Consider the following 23,661-nt stretch of genomic DNA (forward strand, 5'->3'; position numbering starts at 1 on the left):
GCACTGGTGTGCAGTCATGTTGGAACAGGAAGCTGTGATTGGTTGCTTTCCTTGTCAGTCAGACGCCCTCATGGGCAGTCCTTGACCAATTAAAGCTGCTATGCAGTCCAGACCTTCTGCCGTTAGTGTGAAGGTCTGGCTATGCACGACTACTACTGCCCCAGTGCTTATACGTATGTACATAAATGTGTAATGTAAATTAAACCAAACTCCATATTTAGAGGTTCTGCAGTGTTGCCATCTCAGAGTAATGACTAAAGTGGGCGGAGACTGCATAATCCATCATATGACAACTGCCACCATCCTGCAGTGCAGATTAGACCTCTGTACTCACACACACACCGGGGGCAGGCTCCCCGTGTTTTACACCGTCCTCACTCAGTGTCTACCCCGCCCCATGAGCCCAGAGAGTACATGTGTGCTGAAAGAGCGAGAGTGCGCTCATCCATAATGCGCAATCTCTCTCTCTCAACACTCCTCAACACACAAACCGAGTCTAACTGCTGACCCACATTCTGATGCTTAGCCTTTGTGTATTTACACATTCATAGTAATGCATGCTTACCCTCTGATTCTCTCTCTCTCTCTTTCTCTCACTTACTCACTCACTCTCTCTCTTTCTCTCTCTCTCTCTCTCTCTCTCACCCTCTCTCTCGTTTTTCGTTATGTATGTTACATTAAGCTTCTCTTTCTCTCTCTCTCATACGTCTGCCTTTACATGCACATGAATGTAATATGGAGTTGTCCCGCCCTTTGCAGCTATAACAGCTTCAACTCTTCTGGAAAGGCTTTCCACAAGGTTTAGGAGTGTGTTTATGGGAATTTTTGATCATTCCTCTAGAAGCATATTTGTGAGGTCAGGCACTGATGTTGGACGAGAAGGTCTGGCTCACAGTCTCCGCTCTAATTCATCCCAAAGGTGTTCTATGGGGTTGAGGTCAGGACTCTGTGCAGATCAGTCAAGTTCCTCCACACCAAATTCACTCATCCATGTCTTTATGGACCTTGCTTTGTGCACTGGTGCGCAGTCATGTTGGAACAGGAAGGGGGTCACCCCCAAAAGAAATTGTCCAAAATGTCTTGGTATTAAGAGTTCCTTTCACTGGAACTAAGGGGCCAAGCCCAAACCCTGAATTCAATGATTTGAAGGGTTGTCCCAAAACTTTTGGCAACATAGTGTATGTTGATCACATGATCTAAATCTCTGAATCTGTCAGGTAGAAATTGTCTCAGCGTGCTTCCTGAGATAAGCGTTAAAGCCCTCTCTAAATGCCACCTTTTAGTTTTTTTTATCCTTCATGATAGACAGAGCTTTTTGTATCAATATTCCAAGAATCTGTGTTAAAAAAAAAGTATATCAAGTGATCTCTCTTGAGCCCTGTGTGCTTCTCTGAGCTGCTGTTTTACCTGATGTCCTCTCAGACTGAAGGGAAGAGTTCCAAGCTGACTGGCTCCAATTCACAGACACGGACTTGCTGACAGAGAGAGGCTGAAAAACAAACAGCGGGAAACCTGTTTTTAATGCTAGACACATTTATATAATATTCAGACATAATATTTTGAATTTACGGTCAATAGATTTGCATACAGCATCTGTAACTCGCCTAACTCTTGTTGAAAAGTTCCTACAGTTTCTACGTATTTGTTATACACCAGCTCAGACACATCATCATCACGCTCAGCTTTTGGCACAAAAGAAGTCTGACTTTAGTGTGACTGTCAGGAGAGAAAGCATGTGAGTATGAACAATCTCGAGTGACACTGTGAATGAAGGGACTAACAGGGGTTTTTTTCCTGCTAAACAGGTGAGTTATTTCTTTGTTCACACCTTTAATTAGAAGGCGATCATGGTGAATGATAAATGGTAATCACGTTGTGGAGTTGTTTCCATTTACATTTCTGGCATTTGCCAGACGCCCTTATCCAAAGCGACTTACATTTTATCTCACTTTATACATCTGAGGATTAAGGGTCTTGCTCCGGGGGCCAACGGTGGCCGCTTAGTGGCCCTGGGGTTCAAACTCACAACCTTCCGATCGCTAGTCTTAACCTTAACCACTAAGCTACCACATGTTTAGTGAGGCTAGGGAAGCCATACTAGCCACTTGTGACTAAGGCCTTGTTCACATCTGGTATTAACATCCATCTCGAGTGACCTTATCAGCCGAGATGTGTAGGCGTTCACCCCTGCCATTATGAACGCTCTCTTGTGACCAATTGCGTTCGTTTCATACATCATTTACGCCAGAGGAAGGGTGTCGCACAAATTAAGTGTGGCAGTCTATTGCCGCATTTGTATTCAGGCATGTCCCGCAAACCCTGTCCTGTGAACACGTATGCGCTGTTCCAAATGTCTGGTTTGGTAACGAAACCTATAAATATACAGGAGATGAGACGGCTAAAGAAGCTGTAAAAAAGCAGCTGCTTTCGTTTCTGTTGTTTCTGCTATTGGTGCACTATAGGAGTGCAGCGGAGTATTATTATCAGTAGATAGCTGGTGTTATCAGTTCAGTACAGAATCCAAACAGTCTCACAATGACAGATAATGATATATAGGTTCTGTTTCAGCCATTGATGCAGTCATCAGGGGGTCTCTCGCTGCTGGAACGCATATTGAGACGCATTCACATTCATGCTAGAGATGTAATGTGGCCATAAGTGTTCAAGACCACCTCTGAATGTGTTCTGAGTGACGGGATTACAGTGTGTCTCTGAGATGCATTTGATCCCATTCACACCTCTGCTTGATGCATTCCACTTATAACCAGACCACTGTCAGGTAGGAATGTGGCCTGATAGGAGGTTTGGGTGAGTGATTTAAAGACTCTGCTATGACCTGTGTCTGTTAATTCTCTGGTGTAGGTTTTAGCAGTGGAAAAAAATAAAGATGAAAACAGTGTGCTGTATTGTTTTTTTTGCCAAGCCAGCTCTGATATAGAATAAGTTTTTATAGCAATTCAGGTTACTGTGCACATGAGACCATCAGGGCTTCCTTTAGGAGCGAATGCCAGTTGGTGCAGTGACAAGTCTAAATGTGTAATACACTATACTGGCAAAAGTTTTGGGACGTCTGCCTTTAGATGCACATGAATGTAATATGGAGTTGTCCTGCCATTTGCAGATATAACAGCTTCAACTCTTCTGGGAAGGCTTTCCACAAAGTTTGTGTTTATGGGAGTTTTTGACCGTTCCTCTAGAAGTGTATTTGTGAGGTCAGGCACTGATGTTGGATGAGAAGGCCTGGCTCTCAGACTCCCAAACTCCCAAATTCCCAAACTCACTCATCCATGTCTTTGTGCACTGGTGTCCCTTTATGACCCTGACCATGATAACATGGTTACTGAAGACAAATGAATGAATGTAAATAAACAAATCAGGGTAAAATCCCGTGATACTTTTGTCTCATTACATATCTGATTTGTTTTTTAAAATTAAGTGAGGAAAAAAAACCAAAGGAGTGTTAAATGCTAAAATCACACACATTACTGGACTCTTTCATAGGCTGGTGAATAACTTGGCATTTTATTTTTCTAAATGATGAAAAACAAGTAAATGATTAAATAATGCTAAAAAATTACTTATTCATTTATTTTCCTTTTTAGTGTTGCTGTACCTTAACCCAGTCATCCAGAACATTTCTGTTTCCTCGGCTCACTATGTGCATCTTGGCTTCTTCGACAGCATGCCTTTACGGAAAAAAGTGTAAACACAAAATATGAATGATTAAATATAATTATATTCATAATTAATGACTGGCTCACTTCCTGCAGTTGGGATGATTCTGGGTTTTTCTCGCTGAACTTGAACTGAACCACAGACCTGATATTGGATGATTTGGGCCACGTCCCGATTCTCATATGAAGCATGGATTTTACCGATAAGTGAGGGTCAATGCAGCAAACCCGAGCCCTGGTGTGTCGACTAACACATACTCTAGAGCAGAAAATAAAGGGTTTACTGAACTGTAGCTATAGGTAAATGCAGGGGAAATGTGTCGTATGTGTGTAATAAGTCACAAAAACTGGCAGACGCTCTTCTGAGTCCCTGATGTGGATTCTGGCTTGTGTTGGAGACGTTCTCCCCTTTCCCTAATGGTACAGTCCATTACTGTAGCTGTGCTTGTCCAGACAATACTGTCGCCTGGAAATCAAGGATACACTCAGGCAGCTGTTAGGCTGTGTGTGTGTGTGTGTTGGTGCCTCTAAAGTGAGGTATTAGAGTAGAGCTCCATAATCTCTGGCAGCTACAGTATGTAGAGCTTCTATATCAAGACAGAAACACCTGTCTGAGTCACAATAGCTTTTTTCCTTTACGTTTGATTTATTTCATGTAACAGATGTGCAGTGTCTTCATTTATTTCCAGTTCTGACCTTTCTGTTTGTTGGATAATGCATAGGAAATTCTACAGTAAAGTAAATCAAACATTCAGTTGAAAAGCCGGGGTCTGTTGTGTTTCTGCTCACGAGATGTTCAATAACAAGCTGATGCTGCATCTCTTCACTTTTCTGCTTTTCACACAGAAGCAGCGGTATATATGTGTGTGTGTGTGTGTGTGTATCACTAGGACCCCCACTGACCGGTATGTGCTAGCTGCTCTGTTTGTCTTCCTGTTATCAGTGACTGAAGGAATGTGTCCCTATGCCTTCCTCTCTGGAACAAAAGATTAGCTGCCTGTTGACGGTGCTTGGTTTCACACCAGTGAAGCCAGACTTTCCCAGCTGTTGAATGAGTGAAGCAGCCAAAAGCAAAGATCAATTAGAATGGCCATGGTCCACATTTAAATGAACAAGTCAGGTATAAGGTCAATTGGATAAAAGTCTCACCATAAGTCTCATCTAAGCTGGATAAGACATGAGGGTCATAGTCACAGCTCTCTGTAAAATAAAAATCCCACGAGCTAAATAAGCCAGACAGCATTCTGTAACTAAAGCATAGACAGAGAGAGAGAGAGAGAGAGAGAGAGAGAGAGAGACTTTGTCCTGCTGATCTGAAGGGCATCTTGAGGCACCTTCTGAATCGTAACATTAATAGCTTTTACGGCTCCAGGCAGTCCAGATGTATGAAGAAATGCAAAGGGCAGAAAAATAATTGAGATGAGAAGGATCTATCATCTCGGGGCATTTTTAAATAATTGATTTAATAAAAGTGAATAATTTTGAAATCTGTTGCTGAATATTACTTTAAGATTTCAGCAAATTGGTCTTCACATATTTCTTGTGAAAGTATACAACATATATACATACACCATATTGCCAAAAGTTTTGGGACGTCTGCCTTTACATGAACATGAATGTAATATGGAGTTGTCCCGCCCTTTGCAGCTATAACAGCTTCAACTCTTCTGGGAAGGCTTTCCACAAGGTTTAGGAGTGTGTTTATGGGAATTTTTGACCATTCCTCTAGAAGCGTATTTGTGAGGTCAGGCACCGATGTTGGACGAGAAGGTCTCCGCTCTAATTCATCCCAAAGGTGTTCTATCTCTAGGTTGAGGTCAGGACTCTGTGCAGGCCAGTCAAGTTCCTCCACACCAAACTCACTCATCCATGTCTTTATGGACCTTGCTTTGTGCACTGGTGTGCAGTCATGTTGGAACAGGAAAGGGTCATCCCCAAACTGTTCCCACAAAGTTGGGAGCATGAAATTGTCCAAAATGTCTTGGTATGAAGCTGAAGCATTAAGAGTTCCTTTCACTGGAACTAAGGGGCCGAGCCTAACCCCTGAATTCAATGATTTGGAGGGGTGTCCCAATACTTTTGGCAATATAAGTGTAGCTATAAACAGTCATTCCTTCATCAGCCTTTCTTTTTATTCTGTCTCTTAGCGTTTTATAAGACAAAAAGCTTGCCATATACCAGAGAAACTGAAAAGCTCAAAGTCCTCCATCTTAAAATCTTGTTTTTACAATCCGTTCTCGTGGTCCTGTGTGGAGTTTTACGTTCTCCCCATGTTAGTGTGATTTTCCTCTGGGTTCTCCTCCAACCTCACAAAAACATGCTTGTAGGTCAATTGGCTGGCTGTGCTAAATTTCCCCTAGGTGTGAGTGAGTGAGTGAGTGAGTGAGTGAGTGAGTGAGTGAGAGTATATATGTATGTGTGTGTGTGTGCATGTGCGTGTGCGCGCGCGTGTGTGTGTGTGTGTGTGTGTGGTGCTCTGTGATGGAATGGGTGTTTCCTGCCTCACACTCAGTGTTCCCAGGATAGGCTCTGAATCCACCATGACACTGACCAGGATAATGAGCTTACTGAATAATGAATGAATAAATGAATAATGTGTCCTGTGATTTGTCTTCCAGCTGGATTGAATGTTAGAGTTGCTGTGAAATCAATCAATCAATCAGTCAATCAATCAATCAATACCTTTTAACAAATCAGAATCGAGAATTCAACAATGCTGTTGCGTAACATACAGACAGCAAAAAGAAAGAAAGAAAGAAAGAAAGAAAGAAAGAAAGAAAGAAAGAAAGAAAGAAAGAAAGAAGGATGGATGGAAGGAAGGAAGGAAGGATAGATAGATAGATAGATAGATAGATAGATAGATAGATAGATAGATAGATAGATAGATAGATAGATTGTTCTGCAGACTCTGATGCAGTCATCTGTCACGGTGTCATTAACCAGAAGCAAATCTTTTAGCAGAATTAATGACCGCAGCGGCGCTATCGGAGAGCCTCTGGTGTTTAACTGGATCTTTAACAGTGGATCGTATCCTAACAGTAAGAACGCCATTGGCTGTAAGCCCTGTACATCATTTTCATCCTGGAGCCTCATTGGCGCTGCGCCGCCTTCTAAGTTCAGTCTCAAAATTCTTATTGGTGAAAGCATCGGCGACTAAACGTAGCCCTGACCAATCAGAAAAGGGAAGGCGGAGCTGTGGGCGGAGTCGACACTCTGGCGCAGGCAGTGCTGGTTGGGAAAGCGGTCTCGCGAGCGCAGTCACGAGGAGAGATTCGGCGAGTGAGGGTCGCGCGCCTTTTTTTCCGTGCACACACACACACGCGCTCACACACACTCACTGAGTGAGAGAGAGAGAGCTCCGAAACAGTGACGAACTGTTCTTACAGCGCGATCTGTTTTTATTTCGGAAGGGCAACAGCGAGCGAGACGGTGGGGGAAAACGAGGGATATTCTCCGCAAGTTTTTTCTTTTGTGTTATTTTTTTTTTTTTTATTAAGAAGGATTGTGTTTTTCGGGGTTTTGTGGCCGCAGAGATGATGGTCGGGGAGATCGAAGTGAAGGAGAGACCGAGGCCGAGTCCTGACTATCTGATGCAGTTACTGAACGAAAAGAAGCTCATGACCAGTCTGCCGAACCTGTGCGGCATCTTCACACACCTCGAGAGACTGCTCGATGAAGGTAAGTGAACAGAATCATGTCGATGTGGAGTTGGAGAGTGTGTGTGTGTGTGTGTGTGTGTGTGTGTGTGTGTGTTTGGCGCATGGAGCATGCTTAGAGACGGTCACTGTGGAGCTAGCCCGCTAAACTAGCTCTCAACAACTTTAACTACTTTTATCCCACTGACCAGGACAGCCGATATTCATCATTACTTTAAAAACGGACATTTTCTCATGATCTCTTTATCCTGTTCACTATAAATATAATTATATACACAAACTGCACTAAAGTTTTAATCTGGTCGCGAGGAGGAAAACTTTTTTTTTTTTTTTTTGGCTCACTTCTGCTAGCACGATTTTGGTTAGCATGACTAGCTGCAAACTTTTTCATGGTGGACCAACAACTTCAGAATATACTATAATAATGATTAAAAAAAAATGTCTCCTTTTATTTAAACACAAGTTTTCTTTAAACCCTGCTTTATTACGAACGCGTTGTGGGGATCTGAGTAACTTCGCGCGTCTATGAAGAGAAGTTTGTGGGGAACTTTAGCCGTCAATGCTACAGCGCTAGGCTTTATAACACAACTGCACGGGTCAGGCAGAAGTTTGGCTCATTTTTACCTACTGAAAGTGATTTATTTATAGTTTTTTCTAAATAAACGTCAACTGAAAGGATATTTACGCTGTTGGAGAGCCCATTTCACGGCGCTGGAGTGTGTTGAAATGCTTTTATTCTGCTCGGAGCTCTCGACTCGCCCCGTTATTTTTGGCCACAAAGTCCGAGTCGGTGTCGCTGTGTGAGGCGGGGGGGATGGCGAACTATTAGGGTCTGTATTGGGGGGGGGTAGTGGTGTGTGTAGCGATCGACCTTGCCAAATGAATTAAACACACACACACAAACCCAACGCGTTCTTAAATCTAAACACAACGTACTTGTAAACATTTAACAATTTGTCTTAATTTAAAGGTAAGGGACATTATTAAAAAAAATATATTGACGAGAACTGGACACCCCCACGACAGAACGTACCATTTTCTTAACTGTTGCTATAAAAGCCTCGAGCTTGTTTCTCTCAGCACCAGTGTTAGATAAACAGCTCGACCATAAATGTGATTTAAGTTGAAACTGCGTTTTTATCGGTGCTCGGAGTCCTGTGCAGTCCCCGTTCCTCCCCCAGGGAGAGCGTTAATGACATTGTACCTCTATAATTGGCAGGCACTCCGTGTAACCCTAGCTCTAGTCCCTAGCATGTTTGCAAAACTGGCTCGTGCCCTGATACATTTCTCTGCACCGTGGTCAGTTTTTACTGGTACTTTACTTTTGTTGCTGTGAACTCGCAACGCAAACAAACAAACTTCCTGACCGACGGTGCATCAGCATTACACACACTTTTTTTTTTTGCATTCGACAGCTGCATCCACGATCACTGTGCAGATGTTGCAACTGTGTTCAGCAGCCTGCGCGCGCGCGCGTTATCTCGTCAAATCTAATCAGGAATTTCCGTTTGCTTGGGATTTAGAACTAGCGCGACATTAGTTTTCCAGACACGTGTTCAGTGGACGGACTTCTGTAGTAAATCTGATCAATTCCCGTGGGATTAGTGACCTCCTGTAAATCACACCCGTGATGTGGGCGGGGTTGTCAAACACAAGATTTCATATGAACTGTTTGCACTGAGTAGGTCACGTGACCTGGGTAGGTAGGTATGTATGTATTGTAAGCTATACCTGTTCTTGAAAGACTAGGATTCTGTGTGATCATTCCATCTGTATCAGTATTACTGATACGACAGATCCAGACCGCTCCGTCTGATCCGATCCGATCCGAATGGAGCTTTAGCTTCACCAGGTCCAAGTGATGGTACAGCTGAAGCTGCCACTGACACGGTTCTCTCTGGATCCATTTATTTCTACTGATCCTATAGTTCTTTCACACTCATCTGCCCGTTTATCTGGAATCTGGTTTGTTCAACGTTCAGTGCTCAAACCGGTTTAGTTTGTGGATTAAGAAACATTCTCGGCATGCCTTCACACAGTGCCACAGACCTGCTGACAGACCTGTACTAGTTTGCACTTGGTATTCCCTTTAGATTGTTTTCTTAGTGATTAAAATCAAGGCTGTAGAGAAGACTCGTATATCAGGAGTGTTTAGGCAGTGCCGCGCGGTACCACGACTAATTAGCACCGCAGACTCGGGACCGACACGAGAAGGAGGAATCTGTACGCCTTTAAATTGTTGACGAATATCTATTAGTCTCTCAAATACAGAGTCTCTCTCTCTCTCTCTCTCTCTCTGTAGCTAGGCTCTGGTCAGATGAACAGCCTTTAGCCAATTCATTCATCTAAATTTTACAGAAAAGCAGACAGATTATTTTCGTACGCTTATCTATTAGCTCCAGCAGTATCTGTGCTTCACTCCAATATTCTCACCAGCTCTGCTAGCATCTCTCTCTCTCTCTGTCTCTCTCTCTGCTACTGTCTTGCTAATTTCTCTCTCTTTCTGTATTTCTGTCTCTCCCCCCTCAAGCTCTGTCTCTTTCTTTCTCTCATTTCTCTCTCTCTGTATTACTTTCTTCCTCTCTGTAAATACTTTCTGTATTTCTCTCCCTCTCCGCTCTTTTCGCACTGTGCTTGCGTCCTTTCTTGCGACAGGATGAGATCTCTCACATGGCTGTTCTTTTTAACACCAACCAGTGTGTGTGTGTGTGTGTGTGTGTGTGTGAGGTCTGATTTGTGTGGACCCAGCTCTGTTTACTTGCACTTTGGACTTGAGGAGCTAAAACAGTTCACAATCCACTCTGAAAAAGAAAAGAAAGAACAGCCGAGAGTTAGATAAGTGTTCTAGCGGGATGTGGGATTAAGTGCGTCTCGACAGCTAGGTGTAAATCATGCGCTCTCTGATGCGCGCGGCGTCGCTCTGTTAGCGTAACTGATTTGCGTGTGTAAATGAAGATGCTGGTGTACCGTAAGGTCTCGCTAACCTCGCTGCTGTTTTCACCCTCGTCATGAGAGCAGGAACAACACTGTGCTGTATCACTGGTGTTTGGGAGGCGGGGGGCTGGTGTGTGTGTGTGTGAGTGGGTGTGTGTCACACAAGTGTGAGAGAGTGAGTAAGAGAGTGTGTGTAAGGGGAGTGACAGTGTGAGTGTGTGGGAACGAGAGCATTTGCAAATGTGAGATAGTAAGAGTGTGTGTGAGTGAATGAGTATCTCTGTGTGTGTGTGTATATATACACGAGTGTGTGTGTGTGTGTGTCAGAGTGAGAGAATGCAGATGGCCGGGTGTTGCAGTGATTATTGTCTGCTCTGTAATCGAGCAGTGATTCAGCTGTCTGGAGATTTTAGAGTGGTCATTTGCTCTCAGTGAGCCATCAGCTGCTGGTCGCTAATGTTTGACCAGATTTAACCCTGCTCCAGAGCCACTGTCCCACTGACCACTGCGGGAATTCTCACACCACAGCTGCACCTCTCCCTCCCCCTCAGTGGGTGAGTGTGTGTGTGTGTGTGGGTGAGAGTGTGTGTGTGGGTGAGTGTGTGTGCGCACACAAGGGTGAGTGTGTGTGTGAGAGCATGTGTGTGTGTGTGTGTGTGAGAGAGAGAGTGTGTGCACACTAGTGTGTGAGAGATTCAGGAGTTTATTTTTATCATGCTGTGTTTTGGTGTGTTTAGTGGTCAGTGTTGGGAAAGTAACCCAGACTAAAGAGTGAAGGAGGTGAGCATTGTGAGTGTGGCAGTCTCTCTCCTAGCCCTGGACTTGCACTGGACATTTTATTATCCTCACTACAGATGTTTTTATTCAGCCTGTGGAGTGGACTTCTCCTTACAGAGCTGCAGGATTCAACCTGCTCTCCCTCTCTGATTGCTCTGAAGGAAACGATCCTAATGCAGAGCACACATGGGGCTTCTCGCACTTCTACAACATGCAGTGAAGACGACCTCGCGTCCGCGTCCACTCCGCCATGAAGACGACCTCGCGTCCGCGTCCACTCCGCCATGAAGACGACCTCGCGTCCGCGTCCACTCCGCCATGAAGACGACCTCGCGTCCGCGCCCACTCCGCCATGAAGACGACCTCGCGTCCGCGTCCACTCCGCCATGAAGACGACCTCGCGTCCGCGCCCACTCCGCCATGAAGACGACCTCGCGTCCGCGCCCACTCCGCCATGAAGACGACCTCGCGTCCGCGCCCACTCCGCCATGAAGACGACCTCGCGTCCGCGCCCACTCCGCCATGAAGACGACCTCGCGTCCGCGCCCACTCCGCCATGAAGACGACCCCGCGTCCGCGCCCACTCCGCCATGAAGACGACCCCGCGTCCGCGCCCACTCCGCCATGAAGACGACCCCGCGTCCGCGCCCACTCCGCCATGAAGACGACCCCGCGTCCGCGCCCACTCCGCCATGAAGACGACCCCGCGTCCGCGCCCACTCCGCCATGAAGACGACCCCGCGTCCACTCCGCCATGAAGACGACCCCGCGTCCACTCCGCCATGAAGACGACCCCGCGTCCACTCCGCCATGAAGACGACCCCGCGTCCACTCCGCCATGAAGACGACCCCGCGTCCACTCCGCCATGAAGACGACCCCGCGTCCACTCCGCCATGAAGACGACCCCGCGTCCACTCCGCCATGAAGACGACCCCGCGTCCACTCCGCCATGAAGACGACCCCGCGTCCACTCCGCCATGAAGACGACCCCGCGTCCACTCCGCCATGAAGACGACCCCGCGTCCACTCCGCCATGAAGACGACCCCGCGTCCACTCCGCCATGAAGACGACCCCGCGTCCACTCCGCCATGAAGACGACCCCGCGTCCACTCCGCCATGAAGACGACCCCGCGTCCACTCCGCCATGAAGACGACCCCGCGTCCACTCCGCCATGAAGACGACCCCGCGTCCTCGCCCACTCTGACATGCAGCGCGGAAACCATAAGAATGGAGGAATGCAACATCTGGGCTGGTGTGAAAATCTGCTCCCAGTGCTGTGTATGGAAGCCTAGAGTCCATCAACAGAGTGTGAATACACACACACACTAATTCAGAGCTGGTGGCAAACAGGAAGTCGTCACCCCTTCCTTTTTTTCCTCCCGTTTTTTTAAATAGTCGACTCATGCACACACGTGGCTATAAGCACTTATATTTTAATCTTAGACACATAATGACGTGCGTGTGTGTGCGCGTGTGTGTGCGTGTGTGTGTGTGTGTGTGTGTGTGCATGCAGCTGTTGTCATGGTGAACAAAAGTCCAGTCCTTCTGCATTACCTCAGTCTGACCTATGCACATGACAGCTGCTCTCAGCACTACATTCATCTCTCTCTCTCATTCTGTGTCCATCCATCCATCCATCTCATTCTCCCTCCCCCTCTCTCTATCCCCCCTCTAGTGGGATTAGACTCGGCTTGACCGCTGGTACTGGAGACTCCTTCCGGAAATCGCTAAACTAACATTTTTACTGTATTCCGTATCTCCGGAGGGGAAAAAAAATCTTGTGATGTTTCACTGGGAGCGAAATGGATTGAAAAAAATTCGAGGAATGTTTGTCCATCTCTGTGTGTGTGTGTGTGTGTGTGTGTGTGTGTGGGAAGGTTAGAGATGGCGCCTTAGGCTCCGTTAGCATGCAGCAGCCTGCTTTATAATCCCCCCCTCCCCCCCTGCACCTTCCTAAAAACCTCCCCAGATGCCACTTTACACCGTGGAATTTAATTAACTCGTAGCACTGGAGAGTGGACGTGTGGATCTCTCTCTCTCTCTCTCACTCCAACCCTCTCGGACGGATGATAATAAATTGGATGGCAGGATGCGGCTGACAGGGTTAGCCTGGGGACATGGACAAGACAGACTGGCTTTCTCTCCATCCCTCTTCTGCAACACTGCTGCTTTGGATGTGTGGACGTGCTATCAGATGCGTGTGTGTTGGCCGGTCCTTGTGTGGGCCTCTGATAAAGCTGTCCCGATATTATGCCACAAATGCAAGGGCTTCTTATCTCCCTCTGGCCTGCCTGTTTTTCTGTCTCACACACACACTTCCCTTCCTGAGTGACTGCATGTTATGATTGGTTGTTCATTCAGGGAGGATTTCATTTAAGAACTTGGCATAAACTTGGAGGCTTTTTGTGTGTGTGTGTGTGTGTGTGTGGTCAGTATCTTGAATGTAGCTGCAAGATTGAGCCATTGTACAGGCTGTTTCAAGAAGCCTGGATGTTGCAACGACTCCCTGTCTGTGTGCGCACGCACACACACAGGAAGTCACACCCAAGGGTCGAGAGGCACGTTGTTTCAAAGGAACTCCTTACTCTTAGGATTACAAACGCAATCATACTGTGTGTGTGTGAGATGCTGTTATTAATTTCAACATAGTTATTGAACCAGGCCTTGTTTACCTGACAAACCACTGTCTACACACACACACACACGTTTCCCTATCCATCTGAGGACCTCCTACATCTGTAACGATTAGCGCAGCAGATGAACGCTATAACTCTAACCCCCAGCTTCACCTGAAAAGGAAAACTTTACTTCTTTTAGATTTATTTATTTTTCATAAATTCTTCTGGGGACCTGTTTGTTTTCTCTCCATATCTAAAAGCACACGCCTGCACACATGCTGCAGGATCCTGAGGGCAGACCTCGCCCTCCTGCATTCCACAACTGCCTCGAATATCTCCTCGCCCCTCTTGGCCCCTCAGCCGTGCCTCGTTGTCTCTTCTCTTTTCCAGAGAGAGAGAGAGAGAGGGAGGCTTTCTGTCCTCGTGCGTTGTTTTTGAGATTGCTCAGAGTGCTAGAGCGTGGTCGAGTAGCAGCGTTTCAGCACGCGATCATCCTCACACAGCGAATACTAGCGTATTTGTTTATTCCCTTTTTCTCCAAAACACGAGGAAAGACTCTACTCCCATATCAGCGCTGTACACACTAGCCCTGCCGTCCGGTTCGCGTTGGTGTCTCAAGCAGTCGCCCGTGTAACAGCTGTGTAATGACTACAGCCACACATTTGTCTCGAGAAATGAGAACAGTGTTCGTGTCTGCTTATATAATCTTTTACTCAATAACCTAATGTTTAAAGAATTCTGAAAAACAACATAACATTGAGCATCGTGTCAGAGCGACATTGTTTCTTACAGACTCAGAAGGTTGTTGAGGAATTATTCCGCTTAAAATCGTACAGATTCAGTCGTATCCCTCGCCTTCATATAAACTGAGAATAAATCAGCTTCCTCACCGTTAATCTTAATAATTAGCTATAAAAAATTAGCTTATTTATTATTACGACTTATTCATTTACTTGGATCAATTGCTATTTTTTGTCAAATAATTTTCAGGCTTTCTATTGAAACCTTGAGCCTTTTGGCTCCTCCCACTACCCCTTTTGACCCATCCCACTGTGTTTTTCTCTCTTTTCACCCATCCCACTGTTTTTTCCTCTCTTATGGCCCATCCCACTTTTTTCTTTCTTTTAGCCCATCCCACTTTTTTCCGCTCTTGTCTCCTACTAATTCCCCCCCCACACTTTGTTTTGCTCTTTTGCCCCCCCAACCCCACACAAGCAATTTTTTGTTTAATTGCTTTCCCCACTTTTTTTTTTCACTCTTTTGGCTCCGCTCTCTCGCGCTCGCTCTCTCTCTCTTTTTTTTTTGCTCTTTTGGCTCCCCCGACTTTTTTGGCTCCTCCCACTTTTCCATGAGCCTCTGTTAATTGTGGTTATGTTTTTATCTAGTCACTGATAGCAAAAAAGTGTGTTAAACACAAACAAAACAACTTGAACACGCACACAAATATACACATATACACACACACACGTCGTGGTTAACACCTCATACGTGTTCTATGTTATGTTCCAATCAGAAAGAGAGATTTTTTTCTATCATGTTTATGCGGTTGGTGACATAAACAGTGTGTCAAAAAGAAAATATTCACCTGCTCGCATCCAGTGATGGTTTCTAACACTGACCTCAGCTCTAACTGGGCTTATCTGACCACTTCCTTTCCTCCTGACAGAAACCCAGTGTAATGATGGTTACCAGTAAATACTTAGCATGTGCTTTATTCTGAGAGAATACAGCAGGATGCAGGAATGTAGATATTCTGATTGTGTGTGATGACACATGTTTTCAGGCCTCCTTAGCACTGGAAAGTTTAGCAAATGAACAGGACAAGTTCTAGAACATTCTCTATCAAATTAGCACCCTTGTGTTTTTTGTGTGTGTAGCTGTTTCTCATTTTCCTTATGGTGTGTGTGTGAGGGTTTGTGCGTGTGCTGAGGCACGTGTGGATGTTTTTCATGCCTTGCTTTATGGTGTGTGTAGCTGTTTTTCATTTGCTTTGTTTGTTGGTTTGTGCGTGTGCTTATGCACATGCATGTTTGTGTCTGCTGTCTCTGTGTGTGTGTGTAAGAGTGTTCGCTCTCTGTGCTGCATTCTCTGCTACGTGATTGCTTCAGCTCATCACATTACTTCCTGCTTGTTTTTATACAACAGGAGAGTGTGTTCTGGAGGTGTAACAGCTCAGTGTGTGTGATGATTACTACACGTCACACCAAAAGTATTGGCACCCGTGTACACAGATAAAAACCCAGACGAAAAACAGCTTCCCACATCGATTACTGATAAGCAGGTTACACGCTTCACTATCGCTATCGACGAGTACACTGAACATACTCATCCCTGGATTGCAAAAATATATAAATATATAAAATATGTCGTCGTCACCTCCGTGATTGGTGTCCGAGTTACAGAGAGATAAACACACGCTTGGGCTTTAATTGTTGTTACAGGTAGAAATGCAGCATAGTGTAGGAAATGATTTTGGCTCCTCCCACTTTCCCCCCTTATTTTGGCTCCTCCTACTTTTTTTTTTGTTGCTCTTTTTGGCTTCTAATTGTCCCCCCCCCCCGCAATTTTGGCTTCCCCAATTTTTATTTCTTAATTTTTTTACTATTTTGCCTCCTACTACTTTTTTTGCTCTTTTGGCTCCACCCACTCTTGCTCTTTTGGCTCCTCCTACTTAATGGATCCTCCCACTTTTTTGCTCATTTTGTGCAATTTTGGCTCCACCCACTTTTTTTTTTTTTTTGCTTCTTTTGGCTTTTTTTGCCTCCTCCCACTTTCTTTTGCTCTTTTGGCTGCTCCTACTTAATGGATCCTCCCACTTTTTTGCTCTTTTTGTGCAATTTTGGCTCCACCCACTTTCTTTTGCTCTTTTGGCTCCTTTCACTTTCTTCTCTCTCTTTTGTCTCCTCCTACTTTTTGGCTCCTCCCTCTTTTTTTGGGTGTAGAAAACGATTGAAGGAGGAGAGAGACTGACAAGGGGCTGATGGAGCGACACACACACACATTATATATATATATTTATATATTTTTCACACACACAAAAATGGGTTTGGAAGGTGATGGCATGTTGGAGAGAGACAATGGAAAGACAAATGGTGTGTTTACTGAATGAAGTCACCCCCGCAGGCAGGGGAGAGCGAGAGAGAGGGTCACTTCCTGTCTGTTTCCACATAATGGAGGCTCTTGTTTTAGCCTACACACACACACACACTTGATTGTGCGACTCTGCTGGCACGCTGAATCACAAATGGCTGGAGTTGCATCCTGCTGTGTGTGACACAGTTAAGTGAACGTGATTGTGTTCACCGTGTGCTATGAAAGACTGTCAGTGCTACACACATACACAGTAATAAAACAGGTAGCAGCATCATAAACTGAGATTAAAGCCAGACTAGCAGGCGTGATAAGATCATCCGTCTGAGTGATAAGGGATAACCGTTACACCCGCGCCTCATTTATTTATTTATTTATTTTTTTTTTTAAATCCGCCATTTTCCACATTCAGGAGAAATCCCACAGAACTCAATTTTCCGGTCTGGCATTCGCTAGCGGAACCTGAGCAAGGACGTCAGACTGGAGAGGTGAAGCCTAGGTGGTGGCTCAAGTGGGGTTTGAACCCCAGCACTGCTAACCCTCTCTGTTTCAGAGCGCTGTATCATATCTGACCCCAACTTCCGAAGTTGGGATATACACTATATTGCCAAAAGTATTCACTCACCTGCCTTGACTCGCATATGAACTTAAGTGACATCCCATTCCTAATCCATAGGGTTCAATATGACGTCGGTCCACCCTTTGCAGCGATAACAGCTTCAACTCTTCTGGGAAGGCTGTCCACAAGGTTTAGGAGTGTGTTTATGGGAATTTTTGACCATTCTTCCAGAAGCGCATTTGTGAGGTCACACACTGATGTTGGACGAGAAGGTCTGGCTCACAGTCTCTGCTCTAATTCATCCCAAAGGTGTTCTGTCGGGTTGAGGTCAGGACTCTGTGCAGGCCAGTCAAGTTCCTCCACACCAGACTCTGTCATCCATGTCTTTATGGACCTTGCTTTGTGCACTGGTGCACAGTCATGTTGGAAGAGGAAGGGGCCAGCTCCAAACTGTTCCCACAAAGTTGGGAGCATGGAATTGTCCAAAATGTCTTGGTATGCTGAAGCATTCAGAGTTCCTTTCACTGGAACTAAGGGGCCAAGCCCAGCTCCTGAAAAACAACCCCACACCATAATCCCCCCTCCACCAAACTTTACACTTGGCACAATGCAGTCAGACAAGTACCGTTCTCCTGGCAACCGCCAAACCCAAACTGGTCCATCAGATTGCCAGATGGAGAAGCGCGATTCGTCCCTCCAGAGAACGCGTCTCCACTGCTCTAGAGTCCAGTGGCGGCGTGCTTTACACCACTGCATCCGACGCTTTGCATTGCACTTGGTGATGTATGACTTGGATGCAGCTGCTCGGCCATGGAAACCCATTCCATGAAGCTCTCTGTGCACTGTTCTTGAGCTAATCTGAAGGCCACATGAAGTTTGGAGGTCTGTAGCGATTGACTCTGCAGAAAGTTGGTGACCTCTTCGCACTATGCGCCTCAGCATCCGCTGACCCCGCTCCGTCAGTTTACGTGGCCTACCACTTCGTGGCTGAGTTGCTGTCGTTCCCAAACACTTCCACGTTCTTATAATACAGCTGACAGTTGACTGGAATATTTAGGAGTGAGGAAATTTCACGACTGGATTTGTTGCACAGGTGGCATCCTATCACAGTTCCACGCTGGAATTCACTGAGCTCCTGAGAGCGACCCATTCTTTCACAAATGTTTGTAAAAACAGTCTGCATGCCTAGGTGCTTGATTTTATACACCTGTGGCCATGGAAGTGATTGGAACACCTGATTCTGATTATTTGGATGGGTGAGCGAATACTTTTGGCAATATAGTGTATGAAGAAAGAATTTACTGTGCTGTGATACGTAGGCTTCTAGCTTTGGAAGCTGACCAAACAGCACTAAAGCGCCGCCACATCACGCCGTGTAGGTAGAGTCCCTCTGGTGCTGTTTTGAGCAGGTGAACTTTCTCAATGGTAGATGGTGTTAAGGATAAATATTGACCAGTAGGCAAAGCACTTCAGTCATGCTCTCTCTCTCTCTCCCTCACTCTTTCTCTCTCTCTCTCTCTCTCTCCCTCTCTCTCTCTCTCTCTCTCTCTCTCCCTCACTCTTTCTCTCTCTCTCTCTCCCTCACTCTTTCTCTCTCTCCCTCACTCTCTCTCTCTCTCTCTCTCTCTCTCTCTCCCTCTCTCGCGCTTTCTCTCCGATTTCTTTCCCTCCCATCACCTCTCACTTTCTCTCTTAATCACAGTGTCTGAACAGAGCGCTTTTAGTGTTCCTGAAGAGGAAGTTAAACTGCCTGTCAGTCCCAATCCAGCTTCGGACCGCCTAATCTGTACCCCCCCCCTCTCTCTATTACTCTGGGGGTTTGTGCTCTGAACATCTACAACCGCCCTCTTTTTCCCTTCGTCTTTCTTTTGAAGAGCCGTTCTGACGTTAAAGGCCTGTAACAGGTCCTGTCTGTTTGCATTAACCACTGCTCACTCGTTCTCTCTCTCCCTCCTTCACTCTCTTTCTCCCTCCCTCCTTCACTCTCTACACCCCTATCTATCTATTGCTCTCTCTATCCCCCCTTCCTCTCTTTCTATTTCTCTCTCTCCTGCCCATCCTCCTCCCCTGCTATTATCAGACTGCTCAGAGAAGCTAGTTTGTTTTACAGATATGTTTTTGCTCAGTAATGTTTTAACCCATGCTGGTGTGTGTGTGTTTTGTTTTTATGGAGATCTGCGTGCCTCATGCCGCTCTAGCGCTCTGCTTTGCGGTTTGGTTTCACACAATGTGAATCTGCAAGCCGACACGTCCCTCGAGCCGTGTACCAATCTCGCGCGCGCGCGCACACACACACACACACACACACACACACACACACGCTTTCATCTAATGACCACATCACACAGCCTGCACGCGCTCGCCTCTGCCGCTCCTTCATGACGTGGCGATTGTGTTCTTCCACGTTTCATCATGAGTTATGATCTCGGAGGCTCGGCTGTAAAAGCAGTACACTTCATCTGCTAATGCTTAAACAGTCACCGCGGCTAGCCGATTACTCACAGTTTAGCAAAGCTAGCTAACGTGTCGCAGAGACCAGCTCTCTAGCGGTTTATTAACGAAAGCATTGTAACTGTTGTACGTTAAAGTGATGGAGCGGTTAGCAGCCTCACCGATTACTGTGATTAGACCGGGGCGGGGATTAGTCCAGTGATTGCTAAACGAGCCCTTAGAGACTGAGGTAAGAGAGAGACCGAGAGGGAGAGAGAGAGAGTGAGAAAAAGAGACCAAGAGAATGAGAGGGAGACAGACAGAAAGAAAGAGAAGAAAGGGAGATGGAAAGAAAGAGAGGAGACAGTGAGAGAAGAAACAAAGAAACGGAACGGGAGGGATACAAAGAAGGTGTGAGACAGAGAGGGAGGAAGAGAGTGAGGGACAGACTGTTTGAAACAGGAGAGAGAGAGAAATACAATGAAGGAGTGAGACAGGAAGGAGGAGAGAGAAAGAGACTGTTGCAAAGAGGGAGAGAAAGGAAAGGAGTGAGGGACAGACAGTGATAGAAACAGAAGAGGGGCAGAGAGAGAGAATACAATAGAGTGAGACAGGAAGAAGAAGGAGAGAGAGAGAAATCTAAAGATTTAAGATGTAAAGATCAGGGAGTGAGACAGTTGTTTGTTTTTGCACTGTGATGATGCTGTAATGGACAGTAGTGTGATGACCAACACCTCGGACTGTAGGTGTGTGTTACGAGCTCAGTAGCACAGCCTGAACGAGCAGTCTGTCTGAGAGAAAACACACACACACACACACACACAGTCACACAATAACAGGTACATCCAAAGACACACATGCACATACACACAATCTCACTCTTACTGAGACACTGAGAAACACACGCACACATTGAGACACAACACATACACACTGAGACACACAATACTACATACAGACACACACACACTTACACACAGTAACACAAATATACACACTAACACGCACACAATAACTCAGACAAACATGCACACAACACACACACACACACACACACTTACTTTAGTACCGTCTCTCACGTTCTCACTGGTGTAAACGGTCCTCGTCATTGCCTGCCCTCATTTCCTGCTAATTAAAGCCAGTGGAATGTTATTGTTGTTCCTGTACACAAACACGCGCACACACACACACAAGAAGAAAGGATAAGACGACAACAAGGGAATAAAAGATCTGCACTTTGTTTGCGATGACCTCAGCGTGTTTGGGTTTGGGTCGCGCCCGAATCCACCCCCAGGCTCTGACCTCAGCTCTCGGTCACTTGGCAAGCGGGAGAGCCGCTGCATGTCCGTGTTTAGGAAGGAGAATGAGTTGTTTCTGGCCCCCCCCGGGTTTCCAGAACCTGTCCAGACATGTAAGGTGAGATTGTCAGAGATAGTGCAGGTCGACGTTAGAAATCAGCCACACATCAGACACCGTCAGCACAATACACACATGGGGGCGGCGTCCTTCTGCGCCTTTCTCACGCTAAGGAAGAAAAAATAAAATCAAGGCAAGACGCTACATGTGGAAAAAGGAATTTATTTTTAAAGAGCGAATATAGCAGCTTATTTCCAACCGCTTTAATTACTCATCTTTTTACATTTCATACTCAAGCTTTTTTTTTAAATAGATAAATAAATCACTTCAATTCAAAAACATTTTTAAGCAAGATTTTTTATGATTTTTTTTGCTTCTTATTATTATTAGCACTATTATTATTACTATTGCTACTTTAATGTTTAATTTTATACTATTATGTTTAATATTTTATTAGCAGCAGTAGTATTTTTATTATTACAACAAATCAGATTGTTAAATAAAAATTGGAACGTTATAAATATAAAAATTCTATTAGTGTTATTTATATTATATTTAATATTTTTAAATATTTATTATTATTATTATGATGTAATTTTATTATTGCTATTTTTATTTTTAAAAAAATCAAATTGTTTGGTAAAAAAATTGAATAGTTACAAATGTAAAAATGTATTGTATTTAATTTATTATTGCTATAATTTTTTTGTAAAGATTTCAGAGATTGTTAAATATCAGTATGTTCAATTGTTAAAAACAATGTTACAAATAAAAAATTGATTATTTTTTATTGTATTTAAAATTCTATTATTTATTGTTGTTAAATAAAAAATTTAATAGTTAGTTACTAGTTTTTTGGGGTTTTTTTTATTCATGTGTAGATCTTCTCCTCTGTGGATTTTGTTTGTTTGTTGTTTGTTTGTGTGCGAATCTTCTGCGACTTTCATTTCATTTCTGAAATCCATGGCGGTAAAGTTTTGATGAGATTTGAGAGATTTCCCAGAATAAACGACAAACCGACTGTTTGTGTATTTTTGTCATAAATAAGACACGGTTAAACGCCCAGGCCTTGTGGGCGGAGTCAGATGGGTGTGGCTACAGCAGGAGGAAGTCTGATTGGTTATCTGTGTTGTGCACGTTGTGTACCCGCTTCCTGATTTCCTGCCTTCCTGGAGGCTGTTTATCCTGGAGCTGGCCCCCGGGCCGGTGTGTGTGTGTTCAGGAGCAGTGTGGTGCTCTCTCTTCATTCCTGGTGTTCTATAGAATGGAATAGTGTGTTAGCTCTCGAACCTGTGAGTGACCTCGCCGCTGCTCCCTGAGGCTGACCGGAAAGACCTGAAAGACTTGAGTAGACAAACGGTGTTGAAACACTGAGACTTCCTCACATTCTTTACCTTTATCATCCAGCTGCTCTCATTTCCTGTTAGAGGACCTGTCTACGTGTGTGTGTGTGTGTGTGTTCGCATACGTGTGTGTGTGTGCCTGTAGGCATTGTGTGTGTGTGTACACGTGTTTAGTGTGTATATTCGTATGTATGTGTGTGTGTGTAGTAGGAGGGTAGTGTGTGTTTCGGGAGTATGTGTCAGTAGTGATTGAGCCGTACTCTTAGCATTCCCTCTGCAGGTTTAGGAGCACGTGTACGTGAGTCGGTGTGCCCAGTGTCCAGTCTATGAACCTAAATCCATCTCCGTGAAGCAGCTCCGGAGCAGACCCCGGGGTGTGTGTGTGTGTGTGTCCTCATCATCACACTGTAAGCATGTCCCCTCGTAACGCTCGTAACTGATGCCTCCTGCTCCGCCTTCACTGCCCCCTGCTCCTCACAGCTGCCCCACTCCATAAAGCAGCTCAATATCAGTGTGTAATGAGGCGACCTGACCGTTCTCAGCCTCCTGCTACACACACACTCTCTCTCTCTCTCTCTCTCTCTCTCTCTCACACACACACACTCCGAGCAGCTTTAATGATGTTCCTTTGTTTTGGATTGTTTATTATTATGGGATGTAGCCTTGAGCTCGTGCTAACGTTCTCCTGCACCGTCGTTCATTTAATATCTCTCCAGTAACGAGTGAAGGAGTCTCCAGTGTCACCTCTTTACCTTCTGCACTACACCTCTCTCTCTCTCTCTCTCTCTCTCTCTCTCTCTCTCTCTGACACACACACACACCCTAACCAACCATACACATTCATTCTCTCTCTCTCTCTCTCTGACACACAGACACACACTCACCAACCACACACACTCTTTCTCTCTCTCTCTCTCTCTCTCTCTCTCTCTCTCTCTCTCTCTGACACGCACACACATACACTCACCAACCACATGCACACTGTCTCTCTGTGTTTCTGTTTCTCTCTCTCTGTCTCTCTCTCTCTCTCTCCCCCCTCACACAGGGACACTGATGTGAAGGATTTCTTAAAGCAACAGAAGAATAAAAACAGGATGCGGAGTTTCCTCGCTTATCGAGACGCCACAGCTGCAGACCTGTTTTTTTTTTTTCTTTTTTTTTCTTTCTCTCTCTCTCCGTCCTTCAGTTTCTCACTTCTCCAAAAGTTCAGCAGTGAAGCAT

At 45.2% G+C, this 23,661-nt stretch overlaps 1 protein-coding gene across 5 annotated transcripts in view; it reads left to right on the forward strand.

Annotated features, from left to right (window-relative positions):
* The first annotated feature begins 6,913 nt into the window (after positions 1 to 6,913).
* The window catches only part of qkia (QKI, KH domain containing, RNA binding a), a 116,106-nt gene continuing 99,358 nt past the window's right edge, over positions 6,914 to 23,661 (forward strand). For all 5 annotated transcript variants that reach the window (XM_058398842.1, XM_058398838.1, XM_058398840.1 and 2 more), the window contains exon 1: positions 6,914 to 7,352. In XM_058398842.1, the coding sequence (XP_058254825.1) occupies positions 7,208 to 7,352 (145 nt within the window). In that variant the 5' untranslated portion in view covers positions 6,914 to 7,207. The remainder of the gene's footprint in view (positions 7,353 to 23,661) is intronic.

This window comes from Hemibagrus wyckioides, linkage group LG09 (genome assembly GCF_019097595.1).
Source record: "Hemibagrus wyckioides isolate EC202008001 linkage group LG09, SWU_Hwy_1.0, whole genome shotgun sequence".
NCBI lineage: Eukaryota > Metazoa > Chordata > Actinopteri > Siluriformes > Bagridae > Hemibagrus > Hemibagrus wyckioides.